This window comes from Perca flavescens, chromosome 21 (assembly GCF_004354835.1).
Source record: "Perca flavescens isolate YP-PL-M2 chromosome 21, PFLA_1.0, whole genome shotgun sequence".
NCBI classification, from domain to species: Eukaryota; Metazoa; Chordata; class Actinopteri; order Perciformes; family Percidae; genus Perca; species Perca flavescens.
In genome coordinates, this window is record NC_041351.1 from 20,641,321 (window position 1) to 20,665,537 (window position 24,217).

The 24,217-nt window shown below is 41.4% G+C and overlaps 2 protein-coding genes across 2 annotated transcripts in view; one reads left to right on the top strand and one right to left on the bottom strand.

Annotated features, from left to right (window-relative positions):
• Positions 1 to 768, bottom strand: part of mms19 (MMS19 homolog, cytosolic iron-sulfur assembly component) — a 28,352-nt gene extending 27,584 nt beyond the window's left edge. The window contains exon 1 of the mRNA XM_028567435.1: positions 587 to 768. Coding sequence (XP_028423236.1) covers positions 587 to 715 — 129 coding nt within the window. The 5' untranslated portion in view covers positions 716 to 768. The remainder of the gene's footprint in view (positions 1 to 586) is intronic.
• Positions 31 to 19,831, top strand: ubtd1b (ubiquitin domain containing 1b). Its single transcript, XM_028567437.1, has 4 exons — positions 31 to 802; positions 11,024 to 11,251; positions 12,836 to 12,993; positions 13,644 to 19,831. The coding sequence occupies exons 1-4, from the start codon at positions 721 to 723 to the stop codon at positions 13,926 to 13,928; spliced, it is 753 nt and encodes a 250-aa protein (XP_028423238.1). The 5' UTR covers positions 31 to 720; the 3' UTR covers positions 13,929 to 19,831.
• Positions 19,832 to 24,217: the final 4,386 nt, after the last annotated feature.

Consider the following 24,217-nt stretch of genomic DNA (forward strand, 5'->3'; position numbering starts at 1 on the left):
GCTTACGCGCAGGCGTAAAAAAAAGTTGGGTGCGCTAGCTCCGCCGCTAGTCACCTTTTACCAGCGGAGAGGGAAGCAACCATACCATGGAAGCGACATTGGGGGGGATTTAAAGAATAATAATTCTGGAGACAACGTCAAAGAATAGAAGTGGTACACCATGGTCTGCGAGGAACTGTAACTATCAACTGCATTTGGAATAAACTAAACGTGTAAGGAAATGGTCGGGAGTGCGCGGAAGTTTGTGTTTACTGATGTTTTAGGAGCTAACTTAGCTGGTTGGCCCTGTTAGCTTGTTAGCGAGGAAGGTGCGCGCTGTTTGGACTGCTGGACATTTACAACTAGACCAACTTAAAAGGGAAATGCTGGTTATATCCTAACATTTCAAAAAGCGGTTTGGAAGATCTTGCGGCGGCTTGCTGATTTGGCAAACTCAGGTAGCTAGTGCGGGCCAAAAGCTTTGAATTTTGTGGGGTCGTGTCACAACACAAACAGCACTGATACCTGAAGAGAGAAAACGCATTTTAAGTCACCATCTTACAGGTAATAGGTCAGCTCAGCGCTATATCGACCATCCTCTCGTTACCGTGTAAGCTGCTACGGATGACCCATAGGTTTGCAACCCGTCTTCCTCATCGGACCTAGTTAATCGTCTTCGTCCGTGATGGGCCCCCTGTTCAGCTAGTACGACGCGTGGATACAATCTGCAGCCCATTAACCATGGGAGGATGTGTGGGGAGATACTGGCAAGGCTGGGAGGACACACAGAGCCGAGGCTCGTCCAGGAACGGTGGACGAGGAGGTAAGACATTAGTTTGTGTACAACGGTAGCTATATATATTCGGCGCTTCCTTAAATCATAAAAATTTCGCAACAACTTCTTGCAACACCACTACTTGGCTATACCTTCCACTTGTGTACTTTTATCCTAAATCAATGCTTTGCTAAATCATGCCGCATTTTGACACATTTTGCCAGTTCAGTGTGTTAACCCCTGCTGTGACAAAACAGTCCAGTACAACACACATTGAAGTGCACAAAATGCACTGGGACTCAAATGCATCTCAAGTGACCACCTGTGATTGGGTTTCACCTCCTTGCTCACCTTTTTGTTTTCCTGTCTGCTGCTAAACAGAAGAACAGAGGACTATTTGGGACGTCACTCTGGGGGTGTCTTTCTGCATGCACTACATATCATCTCTACATAAAACTGACTCGGACCAATTTGTATACTCATGCGAGTCGATTAGATAGAGATCATATGGCTACGTTCACACCGCAAGTCTTAATGCCTGATTCTGATTTTTTGCTCAGGTCCGATTTTTTGTTTGGCTGTTCACATTACCTTTTTAAAATGTGGCCTATATCAGATTCCAGTATGAACTGTTTGCGGTTTTGAACTGGCCCGCATGCGCAAAAGAACAATAACAATGACATCAGACTCAGCACCCTGTTGCACTAAAGTTAGGGAGGTTATGGAGGAAGTCAGCATTTTTATTTATTATTCAGCTTTTATTTTTTTTTATTTTGTATTAAAATGTTTGTGTAATGGCAGCCATGCGCAGGTGCTGAGGAGGAGAAGACTGAAGAGAAAGAGAGACAAATTTGCGGGGTTATGGCTGCAACTTCACTAAAGAGGTCTGTGTGACCGTACGGCCGATTTGCACGTCAGGACCGCTACGGGCCTCCACCGCTCTGGCTTCGCCCTCGCACACGCTCCACCTCCCCGGCGGTGCGGCGACTCGGACCGGTGGTGCGCCCGACCCCGAGGGACCGGGATCCCACCTCAGCCGGCGCACGCCGAATTTCACTTTCATTGCACCACGGGGCGACCCCGACTTGCGAGCGCGTTAAACTCGTTGGTCCGTGTTTACAGGCGGGTCCCCGCGGGGAGAGTGGGCGCAGCGAGGGTTTTTGAGGTAAAAGGATTTGGGCCACTTTGGACTGCAGTCTGAAAGTAGCCATAGTGTACAGTCACGAATGCTGAAGTGCCTGCTATTAGAAATTACACAACAGCAAATTATAGCATGACGACAGTGACGGGTATCAGTATTGCATTTTGGGATGTTGGATAGGCAGTCAGATTTCTTTCTGATTTACTGGAGACACAATCTTACTTGTACGTCTAAATGCCATGCAGTTACACCAGCCGGTCTGCTTTTTCTTGCTACTTTTGTTCTTGTCACTCCTTGCGGAAAACAGTTCCTTTGCTATGTTGCCAGCACACAGAATGTGGTGTCAATAACTCTGTGCTGTTTCAACACTACAATATCGATATTGAGGTATTTGGTCAAAAATATTGTGATATTTGATTTTCTCCATATCGCCCATCCCTAGATTACAGCCAAATTCACCCACACTATGCCTACATTTGCCTGACATTGCACCTATAACAAGGCAGACTATCTTCTCACCCAACAATTTCAAGCCTCACACTTAATCTGACAACAGTAAGCTTGTTGGGCCAACTGCTATCTTTAAAATTGGTAGTATGGTAGCCCTGTGATGACACCACATCACACTGCAGTTTTAATGTGGATGTAGTGACCGAGCAGGACTTGTTACTTGTTGTTGTTCTTGTAAATGGCAACACGGAAGCAGAGGTTACGTTGCTTCCCAAAGCTGCGGATATGTTGATTTTTCACATCGGGAACTTGAGGTCATTACGTCCATTACTTACCTTCCCGGAAGATAACATTCTTCTAAAGATAAACACTGGCGAACTGCCCCGTTTTTGTTCTCCTTACACTTGTCTTTGATGGTGACTGATGCAATTTGGATTTCTGCTTCAGCACTTAGCAAGAGTAAATGTTAAATGTACAACCAGACTAAACTGCATGACGCAGGCGTCAGCTGAATTTGGCAGACGTTCTAAAGTTTCTGCATAGCTCTGACCCAAGACCACAATGTCGATGATATTTAGCCGGAGTTGTAGAATGGTGTTATACATATGTTGTGACACGTGAAAATGCTTAACGTTTCTTGGACTATTATAGGCTTTACAGACCTTCGTGTTTATGAACGTTGTTATGGACTCACTCACGATGGGAAACGACCTTTAGGCCCTTTTTCCGAGATGTGTTAAAAATCTCTGCCAAGGGTCAATAAGTTGGTCAATTGTACCAGACACCCCAGCAGTTTACACCAATACAAGATATAGCCTTTTATTTTACTAAAAAGTAAAACGGTGGAAGTGATTTATTGCAGCCAGTTGCATTACTGTCCCACATCCGCTACACTGAAGGTTCCCTCTATAGCGACTGAATGTGTCTGTTGTTCATTTTGGATGCAGGTTATGTCCCCTTTTGTTTCTTCCAACTTTACCGATGGAAAGTTTTCCAGTCCGTCTTCTTCCAACAGGAATTGTCTCCAATTTAAACCATCAGGAGAGACGGAACGTTTTTTAAGAATGATTCCAGCTTTGTGCATTTAGTATCAGGGAAGGAGACTTTTCTTCCTACCCCTGGCCACGCGGCTGTATTCCAAAATGCATCAATCTGATATTGATTTTTAGAGCAGAATGTGACCTTCAAAAATAATTTAGTCTTTATTTGTTTCCTGCCAAAGTAGCCCATGGATAGAGTATTTAACGTTCAAGCCATCGGCGCCAAGGTTCCCCCCGGGTTTTGGCAGTGGCTCGTGGTAATTTCCCACCCTGATTGGAATTAACAGACACTCCCTACTAGACCAAGCTTCCATCCAAAAAAAACAAGTCACATCCTGTCCTGCTGCGTCATTGACTGGATTCTTGATAGGGGGACTGAATCTGTTATCCTTGTTTCTTTGTTTTGTGTTGTAATGTCCAGGATTTGACTCTGCGTTGCATTACCTGAGGGATTTAAAAAAAAAAAAAAAAAAAACTTAATTTGCATCCCCCAAGGCTAAAGTAAACTGGTAGAACAGTGTTGGGACAACATGACTACTAGTATGTCTGGAGGACAAAGTGGAAGTGGTTGTTGGCATTGATAAACGGTGACCGCAAATAAAATATTGCATGTACAGGTAGCGTTCAGGTAGCTGAAATGATCTTTAACGCATCGCAACTGTATTTTCTGGTTTTCCTGAATATCCCTTCAGGGATTTAAAAAGGTTTATCTTATCTTTACATTTTGGTCTGTTGATTTGGACAAAACTAAACATTTCAAGACTTCACCACTAGGTTTTCTAGCGATCATTAAAGGTCCAGTGTGTAACGTGTTTAGTTGCTCATTATCAAAATCTTGGTTGCCTGTTCACAAGCTTGTCCTTTTTCATTTTTTTTTCATGAATATTTACCTCCACCATCAATTCCAAGTATTCCTTTTGGCTTGAAATTTTACATTTGCATGAACTGGGGTAGAAGCAAAGGGGGTAAGCTTCGCTTCAGAACTCGAACCTCCTACGGCGCCATTTTGATGCTACAAAGCGATCACCTCCCGTTAGCATTCCACTGACTAGCATTCATTTTGACGTCACTTTGACAGCGAATAACTTTACATCTGAAGCGTTTAAAGACTATTTGTCCATTGTTTATTTCTAAAGAAACACGACAATGTATAAAAGGCTCCATTACTTTGTACCTCACGTTATGGCGCCATAGCAGACGTTTTTGTAAAAATAGGCTAACGATTGTGTGATAACCACGCGACTTACTGTCGCATAGTCTAGGAATTACCGTATAGTACAGGGGAAGCTTGCAAGCAATTTCGACTTACATTAGCACATATTTTAATTAGCCTGTGCCCATGTTATCTCTTTACATATACCTTCGCTCTCCGTCTCTGCAAGATTGGGAATGATTGAGATTTCTCTTGGCACAGCTACCAGAAGATTTACAACTTTCAGACAGGTTGCTCACGTCACGTCTTCAAGCTCAGTTGGAGGCTGCGCAGTAACGCTCAGCGCTCACCGGAAAAGTGCTTCTAATATCCTTCACTGGTCTCCGTCCAGAGCAACGGGATCTGTTGGTCCATTCTTATATACAGTCTATGGTAGATGCTCCATATTCATGCGCCATCTTGAAATACGTTAGCCGGTAAGGGACATACAGGACATACTGCTCCGCCTTTTGCGTTTTTCGCTGTCACATGATAAACTCACAGGTGCTGCTAATGCTGCTAGTGGGTATTGTAGCTTCCCGGCCCCGGCAAGTTTGAAGAAGGAAACATGGAGGACCACACGTATTCAAAATCCAAATTTCAGGAACAGGAGTCTTCTTCGCCCAGAAAAAGAAAAAGGATATTGAAAGGAGCAAGAGACTGGCTTTTTGAAGCCTGAAGGCTGTAATACGTACTTTGAACTGCGTGGCGCGAGAGAGTCGATTGCGATATATGATCTCAACGCTAGATAGGAGAAATTCCCACACATTGGACATTTTTTAATCACCAAGAACAGGCAGAAAATGTATTTGAGCTTAGAACGTGACTGATGAATTGGCCAAGCTCATTTTAGCGTATTGCAGCAGATCGTATATAGTTTTTGGTATCCGTAAACGTTGGCCATCAAGTAATAACACATTGGTGTACTGAAATATTTGTAAGGTAATTGTTTCATCATTACATAGTTTGATGACAACAGACAATAAGCACTGACGAGTTTATTTATCTACTCCCTTTTTTTGATCATAATTTGGTCAAATTTGGAAGTGGTATAATGTGATAGTGTGATATAATATATAAATCCTAATTTTTTTTTTTTTTCCCCACCATTGATCCCCAGAATAGATTGACCTTAAGTCAAAGCATAGTTTGAGATATTCTGTAGAACAGGAACATTGAAGTAATCAAAGTCAACGGGAGTTGGTCTGTTCACTCCGCTCCATAGGGAAATGAAGAGGTCTGCCTGGCTCACTGATGGGGTCAGTCAGTGGTAAAGAGCTGTATGTGAAATATTTTGTGCTGTCTTGTCAGAAGTCTGTGACAGGGCAAATTTTAAATTGAGTCCCGCTGAGAAAGTTTTCTTAAGTGACATTATGGACGCTACGCAGGACTTTGTCGAGGTGCAGAGGCCGACTTTATCTGTAGGTGCAGAAAGCCAAACGCACCCTTGTGATGATAAGATAACCAGCTGTGTGTGCATGCATGTTGGGAGTGTATGTATGTCAGTGCTTGTGTGCCCTGAGGAAATACAGTCATACATACAGTAGATTCAGTTAGGCCAGCATGATATGAGGAAAGTATCTAATTGCGGTTATTGTGATTGATAGTGTGATATGATTCACAATATGGGAGGGAGAGAATCATCATTTTTGTATTGTTATCCTCATTTTCATTGAAAAATATAAAAAAAAAAAAAAAATGAAATGATTAAAGTGTGATTTTATTTTATTTAATTACTTTTTTTTTGTTAGGATCTGTACCAAACAAAGATACATTTTTTTTTTTTTTTTTTTTTTAGTCTGTAGGATACGATTTGTAGGCCGGGACGTCTCTGCAGCACCACACTACTTTGACACATGTTTTTGCCTTTAACAAATATATATAGATATATTTGGATATTGTGCTAGTCCATACTGTGATTTTGATACAATTGCGATTTAATTGTGCAGCCCTAGATTCAGTCGGTGTCTGGTTCCCTTTCTATCCATCTGCTCCAGATCACCGTTGTGTCTGCTTTTAAAGAGAAACGGAGAAAACACCCCGCCTTGATTAACATAGCCTCATGTCAGGGGAATGTGAGAGGCTGTTAAATGTCTTTGCAGGGCCAAAGAAACATTATGTGTTGTCGCACATTCTTTGCCACAGAAGCAAGTAATCCTTCAATAGCCACCTATGGTTGTTGGGTGTGCTGTTTTGTTAGACATACGCACCCAGAAGCCTGCTATATGATCCTCGCTCCTACTTTGTTCATGGCGGCATTTCATTAATGCGCAATAAATACAACACGCTTCACTATAGCTTTATCACATGGCCCATGTTTTTACTTTTTTTTTTTTTTTTTTTTTATGTGCCCAGCTGGATGATAACACCCTGATATTGCGTCATGTGTCTGTAATGCATTGCTTCATGTCTCTGTTTTGGTCTGCCTCAGTTAGATTTGATAGATCATCATTTGTTGACTTCCTTTCGTTACTTCCCGCTTTTCACACACACAGTCCACCGCACCACACTTATTTCCATAAAATGGAAAAAAATATATATTTTAGATTTTATTTATTACTTTTCTGTGCAATGTTTTAACATATAATACTGTATATAACTCGTAATTCGGCAGGGGGTTTTGCTCTGTATTTTGCTTTTGTATAGAGTTTAGCTAACGGTTTACTCTCTTGGAATCCTGGAGGACACGGTGACAATACAGTGGCAGAAGAACAGACCGTCCATTGGTCGCCCCGCTCCTCTAAATATCGTCCTTGGCCGTTGTAAAAACAGTATCGGATGAACACTACTCTGTAGACCTTGTGTTGACTCTGTGGCATGAAGAGAGAGAACCAGATCTCGTTCAGCCCTCGTGTTAGGAAGGGGGTCATTAAAACGCTACAGCTGGAATTACAGAGTAGCTCACATGACATTATTTAGCCAACTTTAATGATTTGTCAACAGTGGAGTGGATTCTGCCATAAGCAATATGTAGCAAGACATTTATGCACATGACAGGATAACAGTAAGTGTAACAAGAGATATCATATTCCTTAGATTAAACCATGTGCACCAAACTGCATATAATACACTTATACACTTACACACACAAACTACCCTGGACTACCCTGGTCTGGAGTGATTGCACTATGATACCATTGCACCTTTCTGCATTTTTTCCACACCGGTGTATATAGTATGTATGTGTGCGTGGATGTCATATTGTCTGTGTGCCTATGTGTATAAGCTATTGGACACCTTAATTTCCTTCGGGATAAATAAAGTATCTCTATCTGTAAGCGTAACCTTATAAATAGATACGCAGCAAAATTAACAAAGTGCACCCTTATGTAAAGGAACAGTCGGACATTTTGGTAAATGCGCTTATTCCATTTCTTGCAGAGAGTTGGGTCAGAAGCTTGATACCACTCTTGTCCAAATATGAAGCTACTTCCTGCAGGCGGACAGCTCACATTGCTCTGTCCGACGGGAGCACAATTAACCTACCAGACCTTCTAAATCTCACAACTTAACATTTCAACAAAGGTAAAAACGATTATTTTAAAACAACAAAACTTGTTTTATGGGGGCGATACTGATTTTAGTGAAACCTGATAATCGTCCCATGTGGAAGAAAAAAAAAGAAAAAAAAAAAGTCTGACCAATAATCACTTATATAATTACAATTTGGTATATCTAACTAAAATCAACCATTACCATACACCTTAAGACTTCGCTAATGTTAGCAATTAATAGCGGTTAAAGAAAGAAACCGCGATTATGTAAAAAAAACTGGCTTCCCGTCACCAAAGCAACTTTTTGTTTTCCTGGGTCAAAATTTGAAATTCAAACTTTTCAACATTTTGTTGTTTTTTCGACACACGTTCACTTTTCCAGACATTGTCACTTTTTTCCAAGTTTTTGGTCACTTTTTCCGATGTTTTTGTCGTTTTATTTTTTTTACTTTTTTATTTCTGCGTTTTTTTGAGCTTTTTTGAACATTTCTGTCACTTTTTTTTTCAACACTTGTTTTAATTTTATTTTTCAAATGCTATATGATTGAATAAAACACCCAAATTCAATGGAAGTAGTGAACTGATCATTTATTTTACTTGTGAAGAGTAATGGTTGTATGGAACCATCCACGTTATTTTCTTTGACAATTTGGTTGAAAGAAACCTTTGGATTATAGAATCAGATTCAACTTTGACCCGAGGACAACAGCAGGGTTAAGACAATTATGTAATAACTGTTACACAGGCCTAATATATGAACCACATTAGGATAGATATTGCACTTCAAAGCCCATGTGTCTTCCATATAGACACAATATGTCCACTACCTACTTTGGCTGATTGCTAGCGAGGAAGTCCCTTTGCTTTACTCCTCTACTAGTGCTAATCCTACACCACCCCATGTCCTCCAAATTACTCCTCCTAAGCCGCCTGCACTATAAATAATTTGTTTCAAAGAAATGCAACCTCTTAGATGTGTTCTGTCTCCTTCGTACTCCTCTTCCATTTTCCATCCCTCCACTCCTCGGTGACTGACATCTCTGCCTCGCATGCGTTTGGACATTTTTGACAAGCACTAAATGTTTTTTTTTTTTTGACAAAATAAACTGAAGTCATTTGGCAGTTTGGCGACCATTTAAACAAAAAGAAAACCCACCATTGTACCACAAGCTCTTGTGTTAAAGTACTACCCATAGTGGAAAAATGTGACACCAGACAATTGCAGGTTGTGGTAAATTGTGGTGTCCTTTGGCCATAGCTTGCAGAATTACCAGGCAATGTTCAGATGTTTAACTGCGCAAAAGGTCCGTGGTGGAATGTAAAAAAATATATTTACTCAAGTACTTAAGTACGCATGTTACTGTTAATGCTACTTGTACTTTGTTTTCATGCCACTTTCTTCTTCTACTTTTCAGAGAGAAATATTGTACTTTTTACTCCACTACATTCATCTGACAGCTTTAGTTACTAATTCTTTTACACATTAAGAGTACTTTTACTTCTAATAATTAAAATACATTTTCCTGATAATACGTACATACTTTTTACTTAAGTAACATTTTCAATGCAGGACTTTCAGTTAAAGGTGCCGTAGGTAGGATTGCGAAGATCCAGGACTTAGCCAAAAAAATGTGAACATCGACAACCAAAGCGGTCTCCCTAAGCCCCTCCCACCACAAGGGAGAATGAATGCGTGTGCATGAGCAGTGATTGACACGCAGTTAGGAAATGTTGGCCGCGTGTTGTCTTTGAGCGTGACCCTCAGACATCCACTAATAGAAGTGCTCTCCTGGCCTAGGTGAGCTTTGGGTTTAATATTGCATGGTGGGAAACACAGGTAAGGTTAGACAGATATATGCTCCACATGCTTCATGTATATTGCAAACCCTGAATGACCTCCTAATTTTAGATTGTGATGACATGGGGGGTGGGGGTGGGGGTGGTGGGGGGGATGTTCTCTGTCTCTGGTGACAGCTAGCGTTTCTCTCCTCTGCCGGCTCTGTTGATCATATGTTAAGAGATGAAAGCAAAGGATATGAATTAATGGGAACGACGTGTTATTCACGAATCAGTTTGCCTATTCTTTGCATCGTGTGGTGCTTTTCTGGGTACACAAATGCTGCACCTTAATATGATGCTTTCAGGCTTTCTTCGCTAACATTTGAATTTTGTATTTTTTTTTCCTCAGGATGCCAAAATGTTTATATTGATAAAGTAACTTCTGAGGTATGTGTGTAAGCTTATAAATTACCAACAGCAGATTTGCGAAAAAATATTATCCCCTATCGAGAGCTGTAAAGATCAAACAATTAGTTGTCGAACTAATAAATGAATCGGCAACTATTTACATAATCAATGAATCGGTTTATTTTTTTTAATGGAAAAAAAGCAAAAAATTCGGATTCCAACTTCTTAAATGTGAATATTGTAAATAATAGTTTCTTCGCTGCTCTATGACGTGAATGTCCTATGATGATGTGAACAACACAAAGCCATTTGAGGACATCATCCTGTGATTAGGGAAACGCTGATCGACATTTTTCACCATTTTCTGACATTTTATAAACCCAACAGGCTGGAACACTGTTTATGTTTGGTGGCGCAGGTTGGCCAGTTTGTTTCGTTTTTTTTACAGTGTGTTCAGGGGACAGGCAGGTCGCGGATAGTGAGATGTTTACTGTATGTGACAAAAAATGTTGTAGCCTAAAAAACGCGTGACATCGCTTAGAGCACCTTTTTTAACATGAAAATATTTTAGCATCACACAGAAATGTATGTATCTTTATATCTTGTAAATGTTGGACACTTTTAATGCTCTGTACTTCCCTGTTTGTCAGTAAATGTCACTATCTCTCTGTTGCTCAGTTGTCATTTTTATATTCAACCACTATAAATCGTTAAATCTTTTCACTACCTGTACCAATCCTCCCTTGCCGTTCCTTCCCATCCCAGGACGTAACGAGCCTCTAAAGAAAGATCGTCCCAAGTGGAAGAGCGACTATCCGATGACCGAGGGCCAACTACGGAGCAAGCGGGACGAGTTCTGGGACACAGCGCCAGCCTTTGAGGGCCGGAAGGAGATCTGGGATGCCCTGAAAGCTGCGGCCGTGGCCTTGGAGTTTAACGACCACGAGCTGGCCCAGGCTATAGTGGACGGAGCCAGTATTACACTGCCACATGGTAAGGACAGAAAACTCATCAACAAAATAACAACACCACCTAGCAGTAGGGCCAGGTACCGAATTCAATACTTTTTAGGCACAGACCAAATTTTCTCTATAGTATCAAAAAATGCCTTGTCATTCAATACCTGATTTCAATACCTAAGGAGGAAATCTCATCCACGTCAGTCAGTATGTTTATATGCACACCAATATTCCACTATTATTCAGAATATGAAATTATTCCGAATAATAGCATTTTCCGATTAAGACGTGGGATATTCGGGTTTTAGAGGCATTCTTTGGACATGTACTGTATACAGCACATTCGGAATAGGAGTCTCAATCTGGGTTTTTCACCGCAGTTTACAGCCTCTTACCTGTTTACGGCTTATGGTCAGCTCTGTGCATTACTATGGTTGCTGTACACAGACCAACCAGCCAACAGTTTGCGAGCTACTTTTAAACATTATCAAAGACTTGGATATCAACAGGTTTTTGGAAATGCGTGCACATCGCTACGCCAACCTTTTCGAGAAGCTGGTTCAAGGAATGAAAGAGGGACACTGCGTTCGCACGGTCCAACACGTCCACCACCGCTGGAAAACTTTGAAAAAAAAATTCATATTTTGCACGGCTACATGTAAACGTGAATATTAGTGGTATACTTACTTTCATTAGCCATGTAAACCGCTTAGTCGGAATATCGTCTTTTTCGGAATTAGGGCAAAAACTTGAATATTATGTGCATGTAAACGTAGTCAGTGAGCCAATAAGCATGCAGCATGCTTCTACCAAGATCTACTTATGCTTGGGACTGGCTGTTTACGTTTATAACGTTACACGTCGTAGCGGCAGGCAGGAAAAACCCTATGTTACGCACAGAGACACGTAGTAGGAGCAAAAAAGAAATGAAAAGATTTGTGCCGTAATGTAACTTTTTTTTTTGTTAAAATGGATTTCATGAAATTGGTGTAAGAGCCTTTTTTTTAATTTGTTTTGGGTGTAGGACACAAATTGTCCACTGGTGTCATTAGTGTGCATTTGAGTGATGAGTCTATTTATATAGGAACCTTTCACCAGGTAACAAGAGGGTGCTGTTAATCGGGGGAGCACAAACAGTTTTTGACCGCATCAAATCGCTACACACCGCAGTGCTCATGTGGATGTGTAAAGGTTTGTTGATGAAGCTTAATGGACACATGGATTCTTGCACGTTCATTTGAAGAACATTGTGATCAATAAATGACCATCAAAACGCAATGATGACTATCTGAGTCAGTGATTTCAACAGTAGGCTACGGAGCGGTGTAAGGTAGAAGAGAGCGCGTCAGCTAGTTTGCTAGCCATAGACTGTATGTTTCAAGTCTGTATAGCAGCCCCTCAGTAAGTTTTTTTTCTCTTAAGTTTTTAGGCTCAGCCATTGTAATTGGTATTGGGAAAAGAATGGTTTTGGAACCAGTATCGAAGCCACCATATTGGTATTGATTTGGTATTGGTAAACACAAATACCCAGCCCTACCTAGCATCTGAAATGTCTGGGGAAAAGACACTCGCACACCAAGGTCAGTGAAACAACGTGTCCTGTTTTCTTGGACTACAGGTACTCTCGCTGAGTGTTACGACGAACTGGGGAACCGCTACCAGCTGCCGGTCTACTGCCTGGCTCCACCCATCAACCTCATCTCAGAGCGCAGCGACGACGACCCCAGCGATAGCCCCGAACCCCCTGTAGCACCCAAGAAGGAGTTCCAGCTCAAGGTACCGTGACAAACCTAGCTCCTAAAGGACCTACTTGGTTGTTGTTGTTTTTTCTCAATTTATTGGAAGTTGTGTGTCTTCCAACAAATGCAATATAATTGTTGAAATATGTCATCAACATGTTTATTAAAAGGTAACCCACCAATTAGACTCATGTTTTGGCTGTCCTATATGTCCCTGTATCATCTAAGAACTAGGACCGGGACAATAAACTTGGTCCCCATTTTGATTCTGTCACAACGTATGGCTGCCGATTCAATATGTATTGCCATTTTCTTTTCCTTCTTTAACAAAAACAAAAGTTGAATAATACACTTCTAGAGACAATACGTCGAGACACTTCTGAAATCAAATTTTCTAAAAAACAATGCACGTCACAAGTCAGTCAGACATTTATTTCATTCGTAAAGTGCTTTCGCTCGGTTTAGCTGGAAACGGATATGATGTGTAGTCGGCAGAACCATATAGAACAGAAAACCTGTAGGTCAGTCGTTGGTACAAAAAAAGAAATATCAATTCTAGGGGAAATAATCTATTAAAGAATATCATATTACAAGTTGCCGTCTTTACTTCTCCTTCAAAGACAAATTTCACTTGCGTCTCTTTTTGCCTGTGTGTTTTATTTTTCCACACGTCCTGTTTGGCCGTAGGTACGACTGTCCACGGGCACGGACCTGCGCCTCAGCGCCAGCATGGGGGACACCATAGGGCTACTGAAGAAGCAGCTGCAGGCCCAGGAGGACATCGACGGCGCCCACCAGCGCTGGTTCTTCTCCGGGAAGCTGCTCACGGACAAGACGCGGCTGCAGGACACCAAGATCCAGAAGGACTTTGTCATCCAGGTCATCGTCAACCCGCAGGCTCTCCGAGCCCCAAAGCAGTCAACCACCGCCTCTCCTGCGCCTGAATTACCTGAGGACCCAGAGGATAGATAGATAGATGGATGGATGGATGGATGGATGGATGGATGGAGGGTAGTGAGGTGGGTGGCAGACACTTAAAGGTCCTTTTTTTCTGGATAACTTACGCTTTCTGAGAACAGTTTCTGTTATTGAAATAAAATCGTACTGTGGAGGTACAACACTACTTTTGTAGCGTTAAAAAAAAAAAAAAATAATAATAATGAGGGAGAAACTCAAAAGTGCTGCTTTCTTTCACCTACTACGTGTCATTGTATCACTCTCGGGGTCTGCTGGCTTGTTCTTTTAAGGGAATCCATTCACCACACCCCAACTCTGAAGATCCTCGTCCCCTTATCTCCAAGTAAAAACAGAACTTGTCAACCACAGACAATGTGCACATCCTGCTGCTGCCTCTGCCCCTTTTTTTTTGTAATCTGCACTAACACTAACTAAGTGCCAATGGAAGAAGAAATGCAGAGGTGTTTTGGGTTGGTTCTAAAGCACATTTCTACTGTGACGCACACGGACTCTGCACCGCAATCCTCTTTCTCCTCCACAGAAAGAGGAGGGGGGAGGCAGAGAGTGAGATACGGAACATTTTTGTTTTTTTTCTCTTTTCTCTCCCACCCACATTCTTTCTCTTTATCGAGGAAATAATGTAAACTGAGCTTTTTTTGCACATTTGAAGATTATTACTATACTTTTTGTGGTAGTTTGTGTGCCTTCTACAAGATGAAACAAAAAGGGTTTAATGTCTTGCAGACGCTAGTTGTACCGCAAGGCTAAGCCTTCTGTATTTTTTTAGATTCAGGAACTCTTACATCGATCCAAGCTATGACTGCTGCCTTTTTCTTTTTTTTCTTTTTTAAAATGATGATTTCATGAATCTTGCGGACAAATTGTGTGTGTGTGTGTGTGTGTGTGTGTGTGTGTGTGTGTGTGTGTGTGTGTGTGTGTGTGTGTGTGTGTGTGTGTGTGTGTGTGTGTGTGTGTGTGTGTGTGAGAAATTATGTATTTGGCCCATATAATTTCACTTTAAACGTAGCTCACAGAGACGAGACTGTTTTTCTGGTCATATAAAGTATCGAAAAAGAGAAATTCCTCATGCCCAAATTATTGTCTTAAAAGCTGCATTATTGACCACTTTATAACCACCCCAGACCACTAGGGGGCAGCAACACAGCCATGATGTAGTCGGTTCAGTTGCTCAGACCTTGTTGTCCCTTTGTTTTCACCACCTGATGAATGTAAATCCAGTATTCATTCGCCTTTTTATGCTCGATGTGGTCCAATAACTTAAAAAAAAAAAAAAAAACTGTCACATTTGTTCGCTTGATGTTTGACTTTCTTCACCAGCATTCAGACTGCTTGTGTGAGCTTGTTTGCCACAAATGGCTGCCTGTCGTTTCATATGTGCGATTAAGAGCCATTATGAGTCTATATGGAGCGGTGAACCAAAACGATGAGCTGAGGGCCGCAAAGAACTGTCGAATTAGATGTCGATTCTCATTGGACCTCTTTACAGGAAGTCATTTGTTTTGGTGTTAACATCAAACAATTGTTTAAAGGGACACGGATTTGGAATAATTTTTAAAAGTAAGCCATTTTCTCATATGAACTCCGGTTAATGTCCACCGAATTAGGCGCAGACAATGTCCAAAGTTGCCATTTCACACATTGTTGCGCACAACAGCAGATTGTCGCGTCATGCGTTTCCGCTTACTGGCAATAACTCTGTTTGGTTTAGACGAGGGGTGGTGCCTAGGTAAAGTGCGCAGCCGACAGGACATGAATAGGATTACGCCACAGGGACACGTAGCCGATTCATAATTGGGTCGTAAAACGACGGAGCCTCTTGCCGTCCCCTGAATTTGTCTGATGACAAAGGATTCGTCCCTAACACACACCAGCTGAACCTTTTATTTTCCCTGTAGGAGGTTTCTTTTCTTCCAGTTTTGCGCAAGCCCCATGATAGAAATGTCATTAACACTGCCACTCGCCGGAGTGGAGATTGGACATTACACAGACTTTGTGCGAGGGGAGCTGGCAATGTAAAGTTGGTTCAACGTCCGGTCCAACTGATTCTGACATTTGCGTTCTCGCGTCCGGCTCCTCCGGGTAATTTTTAGTTAAGTGACTTCTCCAGGTAGGGAAGTGGGGGCATGTAAAATTGCCTAGATACAAGAATAATCTCGTACGGAACCGGTCAAGAAACATTCAGTCTTTGAACAAGCCATTTAGCCTGTTTCTCAGGTTGACGCACGACCTGCCTTTTAGACTGTGTATATAGAAGTACAGCTGCGGTGACTGACCATTGTTGCACAGTTGTTTGAGTTGTTCCACCAGGTTTGTCACCAACCACAGTGAAACGCGTCAGCCACAAAAATTGCCTTGAATTTATGCTGCTAAGTTCCCATTAGGCCTGACCGTGTGCGTGGTAAAACACTGTGGCTACATTCACGCTGCAGCTCAGATATTTCCCTTTCAAATGTGACCCATCCCATTTTTGTCTAAGCACTGTGAATATCAATCCCAGCTGCATTTAGTTTCTTGCTCCCATGGATCATATGTAAGTAATCCTAGCACGCCATTTATCTGAACTCTGAAATCACAATGATTTCAGTTATATGCTAGACTACATGGCAGCTTTTCTGAGCAGTGTGTTGGCACATAAAGCAACATGACACCGATCACAATTCTTTTTTTGGGGGGTGGGGTGGGGTTTGACATATCCGGATATACAATTCAAGTGTACACGGGATACAGTTCCGTTTGAACTTGGCTCGCAGGACTGAACGAAAGTAACCTGATAGGACAGAGTGTGATCGGTTCCATTCAGGCTCTTTGGTAGCATGAATGTTCCAGCTTAAATTTTTCATCTTGAATTTTGGTGTCTGAATTTATCCAACTTGAGCAACTAGACTTTTTGACCTGAATATTTTAGACCTGCAAAATGAAGAATTTGAGAAACTTTAATAATTTTTTTTTCTTCAAAAGGGGCTGTACTAAAATAACAGTAAACAAACATTTTCTATGGAAAGAAATAGTTCAGTAATGGCGTGTGCGTGTGTGCATGCGTGTGTTGTAATCCGTGCTTCTCTGTTCTTTGTTTTGGTAGCCGGTCCCTATTTGGCGAGTCGGGGGAACAGTCTGCGAGAACCGTGTGGAAGCAGCCATTTTTTTTCTTCTTCTGAATACTGAGTACAGCCTCCCTAAATATTGGACACTTGAATTTTATATTGGTTTGTGAATCTTACTCAAAACAAAAGCAAATATATAAGGGCACCCCGGAGAACGCAAACGTGTTTTTTCGCGTGAATTTTCGGGAACTACTTTTCACCTATCATTCCGACACCACGTGTCCATCCATTTGCGTTATATGCTCTGTGATTCGGGTCCGCTACAAAACGTAATTGGAGCTTCCTTGGTCCGCGCGACACCCTTCCAACAAGTTTCATGGAAATCCGGCCAAGTATAGTGTTTTTTTTAAATCGGAATCCTCCTTGACAAAAACGGACAAGCAAACTGAAAACACGACCTCGTTGGCGGAGGACTTTTTTGAAATTGCACAACCTACTAGAAATTTCAAAGAGGATAATTCAAACCACGTGTATTCCCAACGGGTAAAGCAGCAAAGATGCGAAAGTCCCTACTCGGCTTCTTGGCCTGACTGTCACTTCCAGGTCATGTTGGTGTCAATTTGGGTTACATCCCAGAATAGATATTCAGGCCAAGTAAGGGTTAAGAATCTTTTCATTCACTGCTCCTGTCTTAGAGAGAATGAAATAAAAACCATCAGAGTGGAACCTAACCGAGCCACGGCTCACCCCATCAATGAAAATGTTTAAATAAAAACATTTGTTTGGGGTCTCTTTTCTATCCAGTTTCAGCCTTGAAGCTAATCACAATCAACCTTTTCATTTGCTTTCCTTTTACAAATGTTTTTTTTTTTCCCTGGGAATATTTCCTAATCTAATTGTATGCAAACTTGACTAAGCATTTTTTTCCTCTGTATGTGCAATACAATAGACATAGACCTCATATCTTTTTTTTTTTTTTTTTTTTTTTTTTTTTTCAGACTCTACAGATTTCATAGAGCACCAGTTTACGAGTATTGTTAAAAAAAGGTCAATCTGCAGGTGCGAGCCTGCTGTAATCTGACGCCTGTGTCAGATAATCCAATGCCTCTGTCAAAAATGGTCACGTTTGTCACTTTTGAAATGTATATCCAAGCTGTCGTCTTCAGATTGGCTCTCATAGTTCACAGAGTAAATATCTAAACATTAAAAATAAAAAATAAGATTTTCCTCTCCCTGTGTCCATTTTGCAAGCTGCCCTGCACGTCTCGGCTGTGAAAGGTATCATCGAGCTGCTGTGGGGGGGTGCAAGCTCCGTTGACAACTTCATCGATAGTGCCTCGTGTTACAGTGTCCTTGCTGGATTGAGCTGGACGTTTGTCCTCATTATAGCGCTGTCTGTCCCTACGCTTGCTCTGAGTTTCAACTCCTTTTCCAACTATACGCTACAACATGTGACACATTACGAGAATGTAAACGGGCTCAAGGTGTCCCTTAGTTTGCCACTTTCACAGAACTCCAGAAGGAATCCTCTCATTGAGGGTTGTATTTTTCCAAAACCAATCCCTTTTTACCACCAGCAATTCCATACTGTATGCCACTCCATATTGAGAGAGCGAAAGAGAGATTTATAGGGGGAAGGGCATACAAACGCTCAATAATGTGCGTTTCCCTTTTAATGTGTTATTAAATAGATGAGATGTCTCCACCGTGAACAGTCAGCTTAAGAAAACCGTAGCAAATGATGATCAAAATATCGCAAGTAGCCAGCTGGAACTCAAAGTACTTTCTCACTTGTGAAAAGAGCATTAAGGGCTACAGTGCTGCTTTTAACATAGCACATCTAAGATGGTAGTTTCTTATCTATTCATTTGCGAGCCTTCTAAGCTAAGGATACACCATAGCACTTGTGTGTTGATTTAGCTTGCCTAAAGCTATGAATTGCACTACAGTGTGTCTCTAGCAGTTAAAGTTAAAGTTTAAGCCCAGTGCCTGGCACAGCCTGCAAGTTCCGCCTCTTATTGTAGTAAAGACTAAAAGGGAAAATTGTGAAGATTCACAAGAAGTTTAGCACCCACATTCTTTTTTTTCGGGAGTAGTGGCTAGGAAAGGTTGTAAAAATTGTGCTCAAGGCTACTTTTTTAAAATTTCAGGCATTTGGAGGAGACAATCTATGAAAAACAAAGCACCTCAAAGAGTTTGACAAAAATAAATAAAAAAATAAAAAACTCAAAGTCCACAAACTAGCTTTTTGCAGAGCTTCTGCTCATTTCCCTGCATCTTCCTCAATGGATGCAGTTTGCTTATTTCTCCCATTCAGTTTTGGTGTTCTAGTGTTTTCCAGTCAGGAGCAATGCAAACCGACACCAATCAAAATTACACACTTTGTCCTGCCCTCATTAGAATGTTTGCACATGTCTACACTTCTGAACACATGTAAGACTTGACTTTTTGTAATGTTACACACGGGTGGAAGCGACTTGCGTTCGAAGTCGGTTATTACGCTGGTGATAAAAGCCATAATAGGCCGGGGATATTTATTTTATACTTACGTGACAACCAGTACCACTCCATACATCCCTGCTCTTCTCCAAGAACTCATTTTCCCAGAGGGTATTGCAGTTAAATAAAGCTTTCACACAGAAAACAAGCCATAGAGCGCTCACTAAAGAGAAATCTCAAACATTGTTTTTCAAAATGTCCATTCAAATGTGTCTGTATATTGGTTGTGACATGGAGATTCCTCGGTGATTAATGACACCAACAATTTATTGTACACTCGGTGTGTTCATTTGTACGCTGATTTTGTTTTCAATCATCTTTTTAAACTGTTGAATAAAATTGAGTGTGAAAAACGGATGGTCTCGTATTAATTCTCCTTCTTCCTGAGCAAAGGAGTCTGAAATAAGTTTTTAAAAAGTGGCAAAAATCTCATTCTGTCGGTTGAATTTAGTAAGTAAAGTTTATTTCTATAGCACATTTAAAAACAGCTCGCGCTGACCAAAGTGCTGTACATAGCGCATTAGCCACAGGGTAATAAAATAAAATACACTTACAAATCAGTGATTTAGGCTAAAACGACATCAAAAGACAAACACTTAATTACAAACCTAGCAGGATAAGACAATTAAGATGCCGGGAAGGCCAATGTAAAAAGGTGAGTTTTGAGCCTGGCTTTGAATATCACTACTGAAGGGGCATTTCTGATGTCAGGTGGCAGTCGGTTCCACAGCTGAGGGCCAGCAACAGAAAAGGCTTGGTCACCTTTTTTGCTTAAGCCAGGACCGTGGGACATGGAGGAGGCCTTGGCTGGAGGATCTGAGGGACCTTGGAGCTACGTGGGGATAAATGATATCTGATATGTGGCTGGGGGACAGGGCGTGAAGACATTTTTGTGTTCATGAGCAGCCTAGCCGCTGCATTTTGGACCATCTGAAGCCGTGCCACCAGAGTCAGAGGGAGACCAAAGTAGAGAGAGTTACAATAGTCTAGGCGGGAGGTTATGAAGGCATGGATGACTTTTTCCCAGATCATTGTATGACAGAACAGACTTGAGTTTGGAAATTATTCTTAATTGGTAAAAACTGGTCTTTACAACAGATATTGGTTTCTCCAGGTTAGGATGGGAGTCAAAAATAACACCCAAGTTACGTGCGTGGGATTTAACATAGAGGGGCAAGGGGACCAAGGTTGGCAGTTTTGGATTTTGAAGGGCCAAAGACAATAATTTCAGTTTTGTTATTTATTCTGCTGCAAGTCTCCATGCAAGACAAAGATATTCATCTTCACCACAAGATGGTGCTCTGCTCTCGTGTAAATACTGAAGTGAACCGAGTGTAGGCATGGAGATGAACACACACGGCTTTGTTTGGTTTTAGCCTGTGACGTGTTGAGTCATAAAACAGATGAATTACAGTACGTGTATTTCTTGAAAGAAGTGTTGCCCAACCTGAGAGGGTGAAAATATGGACCACGGGATCAAGTTGGTTTTCATAAAGACATTTTAACTACAGGGCTTATTAAAGTGCTCATTATGCTCTTTTTCAGGTTCATAACTGTATTTTAGGTTATATCAGAATAGGTTTACATGGTTTAATTTTCAAAAAACACTATTTGTTGTACTGCACATTGCTGCAGCTCCCCTTTTCACCCTGTGTGTTGAGCCGTCTGTTTTAGCTACAAAGTGAGGCATCTCACTTCTGTCCATCTTTGTTGGGAGTCGCACATGCGCAGTAGCTAGGTAAGGACTACTAGCCAGTCAGAAGCAGAGTATGACGTGCTAGACAAGCATCATAACGTGTTACAAAGTGACGCACGTTTGTCTCTGAAGTAAAGGCTGGACTACAACAGAGCTGTTTGGAGTAGTTTGTGAACAGTGTTTTCTGTTGGAGATGGTAAGTCCCTTTGGGGTGGACTTTGGGCTTTTTCACTTTGTAAACCTATAACGTGCACATAAAAGATATATAACACAACAAACTTCGAGCTAGCAAGCTACAAGCCGAAAATGGCAAGTTTTGAAGAAGATTTAGATCATGCGACAAGGCAGGCCTGCTTGTTGCCCGATCTTGGGACTGATTTGTGGGGATAGCTATGGACACACGGTGATACACTGGTAAGAGCAAATGACGTTTAACCATGTATCCAGCTAATTTAAATAGCTCACGTTACTGTATTGTGTGAACAGTTAACTTCATTTAATATTTTATGTGGCGCTTTCTTTTGCAAATGTTTCATCAAAACAAGTTCCTTCCCGAGACCATTTTGCAGAGCCACCGACGCTGCGTCCGGAATATAGTGTCCAAGACGATTGTGATTGGTTTAAAGAAATGCAAACAACCCAGAGGTTTTTTTTTCTCCTATCCCAGAATGTATGTGCGGAGTGACCTTACTCCGCAACGCTGTGGAGTAAACAACTGGTAAATCCAACATTTCCTGTCTGTAAGGCAGGTAAAGGTTATCAGATATCAGGTTTTTGGAGCCAAATTTGCTCAGGTTTTACTCCCTATTTCTGTCATAGTAAATAGCCATTAGAGGCATTTCCTTTCTGGTACAGTATACTGTGAAAATACTGCCCATTGTTACTGTCGTGCCGCACATTTTGTAACAACTAATCTCATCTTCTCAGTACTCGGACAGGGAACTTTTCAAGCAGTGCAACTCTGTCTCTTTCTCGCTCTCAGTCTCCGCAAACACAGGGTCTCCGGAGGGTTGTGGTGCACCGGGGAAAAAAGCCCCTATTGACGGTGGAATTTCACAGGGAGAGCTGTGTTTGTGGTCACTCGCCCAGTCAGCCTTATTCTAAACTCTGTTCCCCCCACCGACAGACCCAGGATGACCCTGACGCCACAGCAGAGAGCTTGGAGGGTTTGGACATTACATTGTCCCAGGCTTGGTCGTTAATTTGACTTAGGAGCTCAGTCAATATATGTTTTATGAAACTCCCACATCATAATGTGTGTGTCCAATTTTCTTTCCTCTGACTCTTTTCTGCGTGCAGCAAAACCACCCAGGCGGACACATAAAGTTTTACACTAATCCTCCCTGTTGAACTGCAAAGTTATGACTGAAATGTTAGGAAATTAAATTAAAAAGGAGTGCTTAAATGCGCCAACTGGTAGAGTGAGGCCAAGAGTTACCCCTTTTTTTTTTTTTTTAAATCTAAAAGTATGTTATTTAATTTCTCTTTATTTTCTTGTTGTATGTGACGTATACTGCATTGAATGGTGTTGTTTTAGAACGTATTGCTGATTGGTTTGACAGATGTCCTTTTTCGTGAACTCCACTGTAACAGGCTTGTGATGGAAAAAAAATAACCCTATATTATTTTGTCAAAAATCTCCCAAAAAAAGACAAAACAAATCCAGCTTGTCACAATGAATTACAAAGTAAAGCTACAACCAGGTTGGACATTTACCCAAATGAAATCCTGCTGTCAGTATGGTGGAAAGTCTGCACCACAGGAAGTGGTGAATCAAAAATGAGAGTCAAATAAAAACCGTCCAGAGAAACCTGAACTCCCCAGCAAATCTCCTGCATCCTCACCCCCACTGGACATAAGCACTATGTTCCCTTCATAGTTGGAAATTCCCAACCTATAGGCTTTAATTACAAGTTCTGCGGGTTCCACTTCTACTGACCGTTAGCTTATTGTGGAAACGATAGCGCTAAAGCTAATCGTCACTAGGAGCGTTTGCTGGTGAAATAAAATCCAATCTGTAAGAAAGCCACACAGGAAGTGAGTTCTATATATTTGATGATGGAAAGCGAGTCGGTCATTATTATGAATTAGAACCCAGACAGGGTGACGCTGGACAATCAAAGTGGTTCAATTCGCAATGATGACCAACTCGATCTAGATTAGCCCACTTATCACACGGCTACTTACTAAAGAAATAAACAGTTTGACACAAAAAACATTTTATTGATGACGCTACTGGACGACCTGGGAATGAGAAGGGACTATTGAAACTGTTGGCCCCTCCCTTCGTGTTCACAGGGCATCTGCCGGAGATCAGTGCTCATACGAAGGTTACGTGCTGATAACGCTGGCATAACACTCAGGATCCCTAAAGTTACCACTGACAAGCATGGCTCTCACTAGGGAGCCATGTCGCCCCAGTGAGTGTGAGCTAACCATGGAGCTTACAAATGCTCTGTTTGCACTGTAGCCTTTTAGCGCTATCTCTCCCCATTCCCTCCCTCCTTTCTCTTAATTTGTGATCCACTGATCAGCAGTATGAGCTCCATAGCACACATATTGATTTAAAAAGGATTTTATTGATTTAAGAATGGTCCTCCATTGGCAACCGTCTGCTATACAAAAATAAACTGTAGAATGCCTTGACTGACCAATCATATTTGTGTATTCAACAAAGCGGTGTAATAACGAGCAATGACGTTAGCTTCAGTCTTTCATAATGATTTTTGGAACTAACGCATTTAATATTTGCAAGGTGTTGAAAACAATAATGCCAACATTAAACGTTAGTCAGCTAATGCGTCATATTAGCTTGTTGTATGCAGTGTAGCGTGTTGTTACATAAGTGAGGGTACTTTTACCGTCATCCTAAACTGAAAGGAGATAAAAAAAAAAAAAATGCAGGAATGCAGGAAATCTTTTTATTATTTTTATGAATACATTTTGAATGTAGTATTGGTTCAGGCCCACGTCTCTGTTCCAGAGGATATATTATTTTAGAATCTTTATAGACCTGTTAGCTTCTAGGCTAACACCAACTAGGCCTA

Bases quoted from the DNA above. Each gene is read 5' to 3' on its own strand.
- ubtd1b (XM_028567437.1), top strand. From the start codon at position 721: ATGGGAGGATGTGTGGGGAGATACTGGCAAGGCTGGGAGGACACACAG. The intron at 803-11,023 runs GTAAGACATTAG...TTCCCATCCCAG, and splicing joins CAGGAACGGTGGACGAGGAG to GACGTAACGAGCCTCTAAAG. The intron at 11,252-12,835 runs GTAAGGACAGAA...CTTGGACTACAG, and splicing joins CAGTATTACACTGCCACATG to GTACTCTCGCTGAGTGTTAC.